Source organism: Dama dama, chromosome 33 (assembly GCF_033118175.1).
Source record: "Dama dama isolate Ldn47 chromosome 33, ASM3311817v1, whole genome shotgun sequence".
Lineage (NCBI taxonomy): Eukaryota > Metazoa > Chordata > Mammalia > Artiodactyla > Cervidae > Dama > Dama dama.
In genome coordinates, this window is record NC_083713.1 from 29,979,180 (window position 1) to 29,992,862 (window position 13,683).

The 13,683-nt window shown below is 42.8% G+C and overlaps 1 protein-coding gene across 1 annotated transcript in view; it reads left to right on the top strand.

Annotated features, from left to right (window-relative positions):
- Window positions 1-3,695, top strand: part of LRP2 (LDL receptor related protein 2) — a 158,611-nt gene extending 154,916 nt beyond the window's left edge. The window contains 2 exon segments of the mRNA XM_061135388.1: window positions 3,231-3,302; window positions 3,478-3,695. Coding sequence (XP_060991371.1) covers window positions 3,231-3,302; window positions 3,478-3,639 — 234 coding nt within the window. The 3' untranslated portion in view covers window positions 3,640-3,695.
- The last annotated feature ends 9,988 nt before the right edge of the window (window positions 3,696-13,683 follow it).

Below are 13,683 nucleotides of genomic sequence, written 5' to 3' on the forward strand. Positions count from 1 at the left end.
TTTCTTTAAGCTACATTGAAAACTTTATTTTGCAGACTACTTTTTCCACAGACACCAGAATACCTAAATGTCACATGTTGGTTCCCCAAGTCTGATTCGGCCCCGTGGCAGTGCCAGATCTACATTATATTCTCAAGTCCAGTGATCCCCTTCTTTGGACAGAGCTCTCTCCTAGCTGAGCAGGAAGGGGAACATGATGGGGATTCGGCAACCTCTGCCCTGCACAACAGTAATCAGAAACACTGAGAGATTCTCTAAAGTAGAGCAGACCTTTACCAATTGCAGTCCTTTTCTTTCTCATCTCCATCTTTGCAATATACTGGCTCTTCTTACTTTTTTCTTTTTTTAATCAGTTGAGTCTAAGGCCCTCTAACATCTGTCCTCCATGGTATGTCCAGGGATTTTTCTATGATCTTTGCCTCCTGGGAACTGAGATAACAGCCAGAGTGGCTATAGAACCCCTTGGTTAGGATGACCTTAGGTTGACATTAATGTGCCAGAGAGGCTTACCTTTTTCTCTCTCATCAATAAATCTGCTCAAAGGACTCGAAAAACATGAACTCCTTGGTTTAGTTCTGTCATTTTCAAAAGCTGTGTTGACATGCATTAGACTTCCCAAGAAGATAACAATGAAAATCACTGCTGCTTCCTTTGTTAGTAATCACTCAAGTCCTTGGGGCCATTCCACACTGAAGCCATGAGTTTGGGCCTTCCCCATTAAGGGTAGGTTACTAGAGGCCAGGCTTTGACCTGAGTATCTCCATCTTCCCCTTGGTGGTGGCTGTGTGCTGAGTAGGTGCTCAATTAAATGTGAGTGAATGCCTTCTTCCACTTCTGTATTCACATGCTCTCTAGTCCTTCACATGTTGGCCCTCTACTTTCAGAGAGCAGGAGACACTTCATAAAACACACGTGCTACTTTAGCTACCTGCAGGAGGGCGTGGTCTATTTCCCAGTCTCCTGTTCTCTTGTCTCCTTCCAGCTGGCAGCCAGAGCTGTGGCCAGCACTCTACCATGGGCAGCTTTTCTGTAAGACAGGGGCCGTTCATCATAGTCCAGGGTGATTTCTCTTTGGATTCCTTAGTTTTGAGGCATCTGAATCCTAGAGGCATTGCCTGCTCCCCTACCTACAATTTCGTTCAGTGATTTTGCTGAGACTTCCTTTCCTCATCTGCAAAATAGATATAATCAGAGCCTTTGCCTTGCAGAGTCATTGGGAAGATTAAATCAGATATGTGCAAGACTCTTAGAATAGTTCCTGACAAATAGTAAGCACTCAATCAATGTTCAGTTCAGTTCCGTGACTCAGTCGTGTCTGACTCTTTGTGACCCCATGAACCACAACATGCCAGGCCCCCCTGTCCATCACCAACTCCTGGAGTTTACCCAAACTCATGTCCATTGAGTTGGTGATGCCATCCAACCATCTCATCCTCTGTCGTCCCCTTTTCCTCCTGCCCTCAATCTTTCTCAGCATCAGGGTCTTTTCAAATGAGTCAGCTCTTTGCATCAGGTGACCAAAGTATTGGAGTTTCAGCTTCAACATCAGTCCTTCCAATGAACACCCAGGACTGATCTCCTTTGGGATGGACTGGTTGGATCTCCTTGCAGTCCAAGGGACTCTCAAGAGTCTTCTCCAACACCACAGTTCAAAAGCATCAATCCTTTGGTGCTCAGCTTTCTTTATTGTCCAACTCTTACATCCATATATGACCACTGGAAAAACCATAGCCTTGACCAGACGGGCCTTTGTTGACAAAGTAATGTCTCTGCTTTTTAATATGCTGTCTAGGTTGGTCATAACTTTCCCTCCAAGGAGTAAGTGTCTTTTAATTTCATGGCTGCAGTCACCATCTGTGGTGATTTTTCGAGCCCCCCAAAATAAAGTCAGCCATTGTTTCCACTGTTTCCCCATCTATTTGCCATGAAGTGATGGGACCGGATGCCATGATCTTATTTTTCTGAATGTTGAGCTTTAAGCCAACTTTTTCACTCTCCTCTTTCACTTTCATCGAGAGGCTCTTTAGTTCTTCTTCACTTTCTGCCATAAGAGTGGTGTCATCTGCATATCTGAGGTTATTGATATTTCTCCCGGCAATCTTGATTCCAGCTTGTTCTTCTTCCAGCCCAGTGTTTCTCATGATGTACTCTGCGTGTAAGTTAAATAAGCAGGGTGACAATATACAGCCTTGGCGTACTCCTTTTCCTATTTGGAACCAGTCTGTTTTCCATGTCCAGTTCTAACTGTTGCTTCCTGACCTGCATACAGGTTTCTCAAGAGGCAGGTCAGGTGGTCCGGTATTCCATCTCTTTCAGAATTTTCCAGAGTTTATTGTGATCCACACAGTCAAAGGCTTTGGATATGGATGGAAATAGTCAAAGCAGAAATAGATGTTTTTCTGGAACTCTCTTGCTTTTTCTGTGATCCAGCGGATGTTGGCAATTTGATCTCTGGTTCCTCTGCCTTTTCTAAAACCAGCTTGAACATCTGGAAGTTCACAGTTCACATCAGTTGTTTCTAAAAATTTTTTTTCCTTCCAAACATTCTGTAGTTACATATTTGATTTCTCATTGATGCAAGATTTAGGAGAGAGGGTTTCACTTTCCAAGTGGCTGCATTTTTTGTGTTGTTTTGTGTTACTGTAGTTTATACTTTGGCTGTTAATTGTTGGTTTTATGTACTGTTTGTTCTGGAATCAGTTGGCATGAGGGATCTGAATTCCTTGATCAGGGATCAAACCCGTGCTCCTGCATTGGAGGTGCAGCCACTGGACTGCCATGGAAGCCCCTGTTAGTTGTTTTTGTTATCATCATAATGGCAGGGGGAAATGGTGACAGGATACGGAATATGATTGAGTTGACCAAGGATCAACACAAGATGAGGGTTACAGTCTGGCTTGTTCCTTAAAGTTGCAGGCAGCCCCTGAAGAAATCTCTTGCCTGTCTCTGTCAAAACTTCTAGATTCTCGGGCACAGATTCTGTGAACTATACATTTCGGATCAAGCAAGTGTTTTGAGATTATTAGATGATGAGAGCCCAGAGAGTTTCAGTGACTCTTCAGGGCCTACCCATGGGAGAATTGAACAATTTCCTGCATGGGCCAGGTCATGTGGTCCCAAGTTGCAAATTGCTTTTTCCCTCTGTAAGAGGAAATTTTAAAACCTAGGCTGGGGGGAAGAAACAAAAAATTCCATTACCGAAAATTTTCTGTTTCCTCTTTTTCCTTTAGCCAACAAAATGGAATATCTTCAAAAGAAAACCGAAACAAAATACCAACTTTGAAAATCCATTCTATTCTGAGGTAATTGTTAACAATTTTTCTCAGCCCAGGCATTCTTTCTTAGCATTAACTTGCTAAATCGGGCATGTACTCAGATTATTCTGAGCAAATTGGCCATAATTTGTCTTCTCCACACAAAACCATTTTCCATCCTGTTGGAAATAAGTGACAGAGTCTTGTTTCTTTGTGGTTTTAGATGGAGAATGAACCAAAGGTCAGTGCTGCTGTGACCCCACCTCCATCACCTTCTCCTCCTGCTAAGGTTTCTTGGAAAAAAGGCTCAACTCCAGGCTATAGTGCAACAGAAGACACATTTAAAGATACTGCAAATCTTGTTAAAGAAGACTCTGAGGCATAACTGTGCTGGCTATTTAGGGAATAATTAGAAACACACTTTTGCACATTTTTTTTTTTACAAACAGATGAAAAAAATTAACATTCAGTACTTTATTAAAAGAATATATTTCCCCCCCTATACTCCTGTAGTTGGTACTGTTTGTGAAAACAATGCCTTGTGTGTCTTTTTTACTCATCTCATATTTTTACAACTAATTATCACCTTGTACTATATGTATATCTTTGCACTGAAACTCTCTGAAGGTAATGCTATAAATATATTGTACATTTGTAAATTTTGGAAAGATTATCACATCATTAAATTTGCTAATGAAAGTATCTGCTGAATTGGTTGGTGATCATTACATTCAGTGATCCACTGAAGAAAGGAATTGACTCGAGGCCTTTAGCAATGTCAGAAGAAGAGGCACCACCCTAAGACCCTATAGAATTATCAAGGAAGGGAATCCAGGCCCCACTCTTGGGTCCGTTTTCACACATCAGCATGTAGTGTTCAATTTGACCTGATGAATAGCATATCCGTGGAGATGCAGGTGATACAGAAGGTTGAAGAAACTATTCAGTTCCACCCTTCTGCATGTTGGCATTGTCCAACCAGAGCTCTGTTTCCTATTATCTCCCTAGCTACCAAGTCAACATGTTTATGTCAATGTCTGAGAAAAAGCTCATGTCCTTAAGTCTAAGTATCCAGCAAAGAGTTTGTAATCTAGTCACATGAACTTTCATTTGATGGACCATAGGGTGACCGACACCCTTTCCTAGCATCTCAGGTGGTCACCTACTCTAGAAACTGGAGCTGAATGAATGAAAAGCAAATCTGTCTTCATAAAGGAAGGTGCAAAGCAAATACCAGCAAAGCAAAGCCAGCTGGATTTTGTGTTTCTCTGTGTGAAAAATTTCCTTATAACGACTATTTATTTTCTCAGTTGAACATGAATAGAAAGGGAAACCATTCTTATTGAGCCTTGCTTAGGTCCTTTAGCAAAATCATACGTTTGTATCAGAATGTATTGCAGAGTCTAGCCTTCCTCCTGAATCTAGACTCTAGTCTCCACAGCCGGAACTGTGGCAGGAACACAGGTTCCACACTAGGTAGCATTCCCAGTTCTCTGTGCTAATAATGCACATTTTACAACAATGAATGAATGAGTGTATGAATGGACAGATGGATGAATGAAACATGTACTACTGATGATTTTATTCCCGAGTTCTCGAAATATTTTTTTGCTCATATTTTGAGTGCTTATTGTAATTATTTTGAAATGTACTTTGATTAGAAAAGCAAATGGAAATGATGCTGCTGAAAATTTTCTAATAAAGGTGTATTTTATCAGACTTCTTCTGTGTGCTTTATAAACCCAGGTCATGAATTGGTTGTATTTTGCTGTGCGTGGAGCTTGGAACTTTGAGCGCTAGGCATCAGGGAACCAGGAATGCCCCGGGTTCAAGAGGGGAGGAGAAGAAAGAGGAATCCACAGGTCATGTAGCCCTGAAACTGGCCTGGGGGTGGTGAACACAGCAGGATAAAGTGTAGGTTTCCACCTGAACTCTGGGCAGGCAGCTCCCTCAGTTGCCTTAAAGAGTCATCCAGCCCCCCTCCCCTTTCCTTCCTCGCACCCTAGGACCCCAGCCAGTTTCCCACCTCGGATCTGATGGTGATGGGAAGGCAGCAGCAGGGTCACAGCTGGAGAGGATTTTGTTCAGCTTGGGCTTTGGGCTCCAGTGGGGTGTGTGAGCCATATCAGCCCGAAGTCACAGTAAAAGGGAATTCCAAAACGGTTGTGATTTCCACCTTTGGTATTTGTCTTGGGCCTTAAGCTCAATAAGAAATAATCTGGGGGATTTAAAAAATGAGAATTAATTTCCTGCTTAGCTTCATGTCTGGGTCTCCCTGGGAAGGACCTAGAAAGCGTGCTGCTGCGTGTCTGTCCTCGCCCATGTGAGCTGGCACTGGTCAGACGGTCAGTGGGTGGGTCACCCCTCCTTGGTTGGCTCTCCCAGCTGGGGTCCTGCCCCTGCTTTATTCTCTCCTGGAGAGAAGTTATGCCAGGTGTGTGGGGCGGCGGGGAGAGGGGGAGATCGGGAAACAGGGTGCTGTTTAGATGATGGAAAAGCTGATGTGACTCAGTATCACATCCCATGAAGCCAGGTCAATCCTAAAGGAAATCAACCCTGAATGTTCATTGGACAGACAGATGCTGAAGCTTAAGTTCCAATACTTTAGCGACCTGATGTGAAGAGCTGACTCATTGGAAAAGACCCTTATCCTGGGAAAGATTGAAGGTGGAAGGAGAAAGGGGTGACAGAAGATGAGATGGTTGAATGGCATCATTGACTCAATAGACATGAGTTTGAGCAAGCTCCAGGAGATAGTGAAAGACAAGGAAGGCTGGCGTGCTGCGGTCTATAGGTTCACAAAGAATCGGACTCGACTTAGTGACTGAAAACAGTCACATGAAGTGGAAACAATTTTACCGGCAGAAATGTGTTATTGCACAGTGTAAAATCACAACCACGATAAGGTTTGTCCATGGGAAGCTGCTGGATCACACTGGGCATCTGTCCAGAGCTTCCCATTGATTTTTTTTTTTTAGTACTATCCCTTTTCTCCTTCATTCATTCACTCACTCACTCACTCACTTGCCTATGTTCTTACCAGCATTCAGTTGCAGATGAATGGACACAGTAACTATGAGTTTAAGGAAAATGTGTGAGAGGAGAACTTTTAGTGGGGAATTTCATCCACTAATTCTTGGCTTTTTTTTTTTTCTGAGTTAGGGAAAGATCACTAATATTTGATTTTTGAGATAGAGTACGTCAGGCTGGCTCAAAAATGAGAGCTAGTTAGGCCCTGGGGTGAGGGAGGGTTCTGAGGAAATTGGTTATAGATGTACATTCTAGAAAGAGGCCTGGCCCCACAGCCTGGAGCCCTGGGTTGCCCTTGAACTTTCAGCCTCTCTTCAGTCTTCCTTTCTGCATTCATCAAGCCACAAGTCATACTGAAGATGACATATGATTACGTGTTTTCGTTTTTTAAAAAAAACCTAATTTTATCTTGGAGTGTATTTGATTTACAGTGAAAAGAAGTTGGACATATATGGAAGGTGTCTAAACCTTGGGAGAGGAAGGCCAGCTCTGGAGAGCATTGCCTCATGCCTCCAGTGGTCCTAACCATGGCCATCTCAAGGTGAGGATCAAAAAAACATCACTAGGCTTGTCAACTCCTGGAAGTTACCAGCTTTGTGGAGGACTCTTAGTCACACCAATTACGTGCCTCTTCCTGGAAGTGAATTCAGAACATTTTGTTTGAAAATCAACCACGTGTCTGCATTCACTTTGTGTCCATGATATTCTGGAATATACTATAGGAGACAAAGCAAACAGGTCTGCAGAAATTATGTGACATCACTGAGTCCACTTGGCTAACAATATAGTCATCGGATGCTGTCCCATCTCTTGCAGAGTAGAGAGGAAGGGCTCATATTTCTGCTCCTCTGATAATTAACATCCCCTAATGATCGTCGTTCGCTAAGAGCACAGTTTCCCAACCAATTACTTCCATCACAGGGGCTAGGCCATCCTCCTGCTGCTAATCACTGAGCCTCAGCTGCTGCTTCTGTGGAAAACAGAGGCGGGCTATGAGAGTTCAGTGTGAAAATGCATCAATGTGTAGAGAGTATATACAGCCCAGTGCCTGGCACAAAGCTCCAAATCCCCAGGAGTCATGACGTTGATCATTTAGTAAATGGAAGAGAAGGGAAGAGTTTTTTTTTTTTTTTTAAATGAAGAAATGTATTTTGGGCTTCCCAGGTGGCACAGTGTAAAGAACCTGCCTGCCAATGCAGGGGGCATGGGTTCAATCCCTGGTCTGGGAAGATCCCACATGCTGCAGAGTGGTCAGGCCTGTGAACCATAACTACGGACCCTGCGCTCTGGAGCCCAGGAGCTGCAACCACTGAGGCCTGGGTACCCTAGACCCCATGCTCTGCAGCAAGAGAAGACACTGCAGTGAGAAGTCCTTGCACCATAACCGGAGAGTAGACCTGTTCCCCGCAACCAGAGGGAAGCTGACATGACAACAAAGACCCAGCACAGCCAAAATAAACAAGTAAATACAATTATTTTTTAAAACAGAAACATATTTTTTAAATCTTTACAGAATGCAATTTCATGTTTAATTAATGAATTACTTTTGGCCACACTATGCAGCACGTGGCATTTTTGTTCCCTGACCAGGGATCGAACTTGTGCCTCCTGCAAGGGAAGTGCAGAGGCCTAGCCCATAGACAGCCAGGAAGTTCTCCAGGAAATGTACCTTTACAAGCTCCTTGGGGATTTTAACATGATGCTAAGGATAGAATTACTAATCTAAATAGAAGTGACTAATCTTTTTTTTTTAATGATGGATATTATAGGGGTGGTCAAGATTTTCTCCAGGCCTGTGGAAGAATGCATAGATCTTGTATGCAATGAGGCTGGAGTGTAGATAAAATGTAGAGTCTCATTTTATTGTCATGCAAGAGTAATGGGAAGGCAGTAAAGAACCCTGGATGTGAAAGATGGGAATCCCAAGGTTGAGAAAGGGAGAGCTCACACACCCATCACAGCCTGGGGAACATGGCCCAGGTTTTTGCGGTGTCCCATATGCAGGGCTTTGCTGAATTAAAGAACTGGTTTATGTAGGAATTTGATAGAATATATTTAAAACCCATTCTTCTATCTCTTCCCATGTTTCCAGACTCCAGAGGACTTTAATTATGCTCTCCTAGTTTCCCTGAGCTCCACTGTGGCTGTGATTCCTCAAGAGGCCTGCTAGAGGCCAGGGAAGAGGAGATAAGAACATCCTGAGTCTTCCTGATATTAGAGATTTTACCCCAAGATGAGTGGGATACAGTCTGTTTCCAAGAGTGCAATTGTATATTTATTGCTTCTAAGTTTTCATTTGTCGAGTTTTTTTCTTTTTTCAAATTCAAAATTTAAAGGATAAACGATCTTGAGCTGTTCTTGGCAACAGTGCTTTGCCACTGTTTTCCAAATTTTCAAGGGACTGAATTCACTTAGTGGAGGTTAACAGAGACGTTACTATTTGCTGTACAGAAATGTTCCCCACATTATGAAGGTGATGCTTGGACTCTGGGCTCAGGAAGTCCATCTATCTGTCATTGGCCCTCACTCAGGGCCTCGTGAAAACAGAGACGACAGTCATATGGGCAAGGGACCCCTCTCCTAGAGTGAACCTCTGAGTGGCCGTGTGACCTTGGATCAGTTGTTTCACCTCCCTGATGGTTAGTAACTTTATCTGGAAAGTGAAGTGGTTGGACAAGTTTATTGCTAAATTCTTTGGTTTTCAAGTTCAATGACTTCTCTCTACTTCAGTCTTAATTTGGAATTTGGTTCAATTCAAAATCACTGCAGCTGTTTCAGTAAGTTGTAAGCCTGTTACATCAACTTCAAAGAAGTCAGCTTCAATTATAGCTTCTTAGTTTTTATCCTCAAATGCTGTCTCTCTCTAGGTGAGCTATCAAAGAGATACATTTTAGAAAATCTTTTCTTATTTTGAAGTATCTGAAAGCCTGCCAGTAAGTTTCAGGGTTGAAAGTTGCCACCAGGGGTTTATTTTTGCAGGAAATTCCCGCAAACATCCTTTGTAGAGCCAAGGCCACGGGGGTCTATCATGGGATCCCAGGCCCACGGAGTGTTTCCTAAGGCACATGAAGGGACCCTAGTCAGAGAGTAAGGCTGGCAGGAAGTCACCTCTGATGAGCCGCTGGCATCCTGCAGACTTTGATGAGATGTGAGGCCCTTAAATGGGCTCTGGATGAAAGAACAGATGAACCTAGAAGTAAAATAAATTAATTAGGATTTTCAATTCTTTTCATGTTAAACCTGGATTTACTTTTTAGTTGTGGTAAGATATATATAACGTAAAATTTTAAATTTGGATTTTTAGTCATCTATCTGACATCTGGAGCTGTTTTATTTGTTTGTTTTTCCAAGATGGCCTTAGATGGCTTCCTGTAATGGCTTTGAAAATCACTGAGGCATGGTATTCCTTCTGATATTCTGACTGTGTCAGGGCCCATGAAAGGAGGGCAGGAAACAGTTCAGCTCAGCCCAGACCAGCAGGAAGTGCCCTAGTCTCCTATGAGGGACACAGGAATTACTTCTCAGAATGGGCTGAGCCGTGGTGCTCAGAGTGCAAAGCCACCACTCAATAACTTAAGCAGATGGCCGCCTTGGTTTATCTGGGAAGGTGAAGTAGAGTTGGAGCCACGACTCTTTCCCTAACTAGCTGGCTGACCTTGTAAAAGCTGTTGAGTTCCTCTAAATTTCTGTTTCTTATCTTAAAAAAAAAAAAAAGAAGAAGATAACAAATTCCATAGGGACACTAAGAGGACAGTATTTACTCATTCATTCTACAAATGTTGAACAAGCATCTACTAGGTACCATGGAATGGTATCAAATAGTAATAGCTAATATTCCAGAGCACTTTATGTGAAGTATCTCATTTAATTCTGGAAGCCTTATACTGAAAGTACTATTGCACCATTTTACAGACCAGAAAACAGAGGGACAGATAGAAAGATAAAACCACAGAGAGCAAGCTGCTTTTTTACTTTTAATTTAAAAATTAGAAAATTATATTTTGGTAATTATAGTCATAAAATAATTCAATGATTTTGTGTAAATGATAAAGCACAAAACAACAAGCTTTGGCACAAGATCATGACCTAGGAAAAATTTTCTTTTACTTCCTCCATTTTATTTCTGTGGATTGTTAGTAAGCTACACTGTCCAGCAACAACAACTATAAAAGCAGGTATTTACTGAAGGTTTCCTATGTGTCAGGACATTTTCTAAGCACTTTCCAAGTATTAACTCATATAATGCTCCCAGCAACTCTATGAAGTAGATTATTATCATCCCCATTTTACAGATGAGGAAACTGAGGTAAGAGAGGTTAAATAACTTGCACAAAGTCTTAGAGGTGTTAAGTGTTGGATCTGAGACGCTTCCTCAGTCCAGCCCCTGAGACCACACTCCACACCCCTGTGTCACATTGAGTCCTCCCATAGGCTGGCGAGGAAATACGCTGCCCCCCTCCACCCCAGCTAACTCCCTCTCAATCCCCATCCTACCCTGCGCTGACAGCCCAACAACTTCCTAGTCTTAAAAACCTTTCCTAAAGCCTCTAAAAACTTCCAGTTCAAAGGAAGCCTTCAGTGACTTGTACGCTACTGGATTCAGGTCAGTGCCCTTCTGGCCCCTGTGTGTTAGTATTCTGCCTTCAGTTAACGCCACTGTGATTTAATAAGAGTCCCACGAGGGACCTCCTTATGCTGGGCTGGCTCCTGGGTGCTCCTTCCCCAGCTGGGTGCTGGCTTCTCCCTCTGTGAAGGAGGCACAGCCCAGCTGTGCCCACCAGCATTAACCTTTTCTTCACGCAGTCATTAGCATTTAAATATAGAATGAACCAATGCCTTGATTTATTCTGTGGAGAAATAAATCTACCAGGACAGGCTCAATATTCTTGGTGCGTTTCCTGCTGTGTCTGACCCTGCAAGGCTCTTGTTTCTGAGAAACAAAAGAGGCAGAAAAATGTGAAAAGCAGCCTAAATGATTTTTCTTGAGCTCTGCCTCAAATGCTTGGTGGAGTCAAACAGCTCAGACAGCTAACCCTACCCTAATTGTTATTTGTTATTTGTAATTTCCTGGGCAGGGAGGGATGGTATGTGTGTGTGTGTGCGTGCGTGTGTGTGTGTTTGTGTGTCTTTCTTTAATCAAGCTAGATGCACACCCTTTTTCTGCCTTCACAGGACCCTCTAAGCTCACCTCCATTCTAGTCCTGGTGCACATTTAATAATCCTTTTTCTTGTTTCTCTTTCTCTCCAAACCCATGTCAGTGTCCCAGGGACCATTACCAGCTTTCATTTCTCTATCCATAGTCCCTAACATAGCACCTGGCACGTAATGAGTGCTGAATAAATGTTAGCTGGGTGTCCCTCGTGGCTCAGATGTAAAGAATCCACCTGCAATGCAGGAGACCCGGGTTTGATCCCTGGGTTGGGAAGATCCCCTGGAGAAGAGCATGGCAACCCACTCCAGTACTCTTGCCTGGAGAATCCCCATGGACAGAGGAGGCTGGCAGGCTCCGGTCCTTGGGGTCGCAAAGGATCGGACATGACTGAGTGACTAAGCACACACACAAATGTTAGCTAAGGAAATAAATGGAAAAAAAGCTAAAGGCTACAGCAAGAAAGAAATCCATCAAATCCTGAACCTCCAGTGGAAGGAGTGTGCTCTTACAAACACATCTGTCTTTGGCCTACGTCGCCAGATGGTTCAGGGTTCATGCATGTGAGCTTAGTTGGTCACAATCAAGTGTCATTTAAATTTGTGTCTTGACTTTTTTCTTCTGAGCTCCTAGGACTCATAAAGGCTTCTCACTGAACAGAATGGTTAAATGTTGTGTAAAAGACATCTGAAGAATTAACCTCATGCTCTTCCAGAAAGATGATTGAGAGGGAATGAGGCATCACTAAAAGCTCACCTTTATGTAGGTGGGAAGGCTCCACCCCTCTCCTGCCACTCAAGCTCTTTTGAGACTAGGCTGGCTAGGAGCCCAGGCCTGCGATAGCTGGGGGGTCTGCAGGGCAGTTAGCAAGTGCTGTTCTGCACACAGGCTCTTGTTTAGGGGGAACACCAAGCTGAGGGAGGTACTGCTATTAGCATCCTCACTTTACGGAGGAGGAAACTGAGTCATGAAATTAAAACAGGTTGCTCAGGATGGCTCAGCAAGGCAGTGGCAAAGCCAACCTCTGAACCCAGGAGCTTCAACCCGGAGCCACATCTCTAACCTTGGCCGGTACTGCTTTCCAGTTCATCGCTACCTAAAACACAATGTAACGCAAAGAGTCCTGTTCCAGGGAGGAGGAGACCCAAGTCTTATTCTAGGTTGGTCAAAATTTAGCGATGTGATCTCAGAAAGTTGCCTGCTTTTTGTGGTTTCTTAAAAGGGGATAGAAGATCACTGCTTTACAACCTAAATGTCCATTGACAGCTGAATGGACAAAGAAGATACGGTATATGTATACTGTGAAACATTACTCAGCCTTAAAAAGAATGAAATAATGCCATGGCAGGAAGATGGATGGATCTAGAAATCTCTAGATTTCATACTAAGTGAACTAAGTCAGACAAAGACAAATACCAAATGTAGAATCTAAAATACAATACATTTTAACTTAATCACACAACAGAAACAGACCCATAGACAGAAAACAAAGTTATGTTTTCTTAGGTTACCTTAGTTACCAAAGGGAAAAGTGGGGGAAGGATAAATTGGGAGTACGGGATTAACAGATATGAACTACTATATGTAAAATAAACACTTATTTACCCTATAGTACACAGAACTGTATTCAGTATCTTGTAATAACCTAAAATGGAACAGAGTATGAAAAAGAGTACATATGTGTATATATATATATGTAACTGATTCACTTTGCTGTATACTTGAAACGTCAAATCAGATTCTCAGTTTCAGTGAGGATCTGCTTGTCCATTTCACCTAGTTTCCACCTTCTGTTTTCCTGTGTCCCACCATGGATTATTTTTCTTTCTTAGTCTTAGCCACCATTTTCCACGCAATAAGTCTGTTTACTCAGTTTCCTCTGTCTGGGCAGCAGTTTATCTGCCTTATTCTCCTCTGTGTCCTCAGGGTCTAACATCTAGCAGCTGCTTGATGAGTTGTTGGGCTCATGAGTAAATTGACTTATTGGTATTGACAAGCCTGTTAGCTGAGGCTATTGAAGGGTAAGCCATGTAATATGGCTTTAAAGGTATTGAAAATAACTTGAAGCGCTCCATTTTTGCTCTTTAAAAGTCTATAGGCTCTGGGTTTGATATTGCTGGGTGGAATGACCTCCAAGCTCCCATCTGTTTCTGAAATTTCACAACCCAGTGGTTTTCCCTTATGATGACCGGAGAGATTCACTGAAGACTGGACACTAGGGGGTGTCTTTGTCCCAATTCATGTGAAGT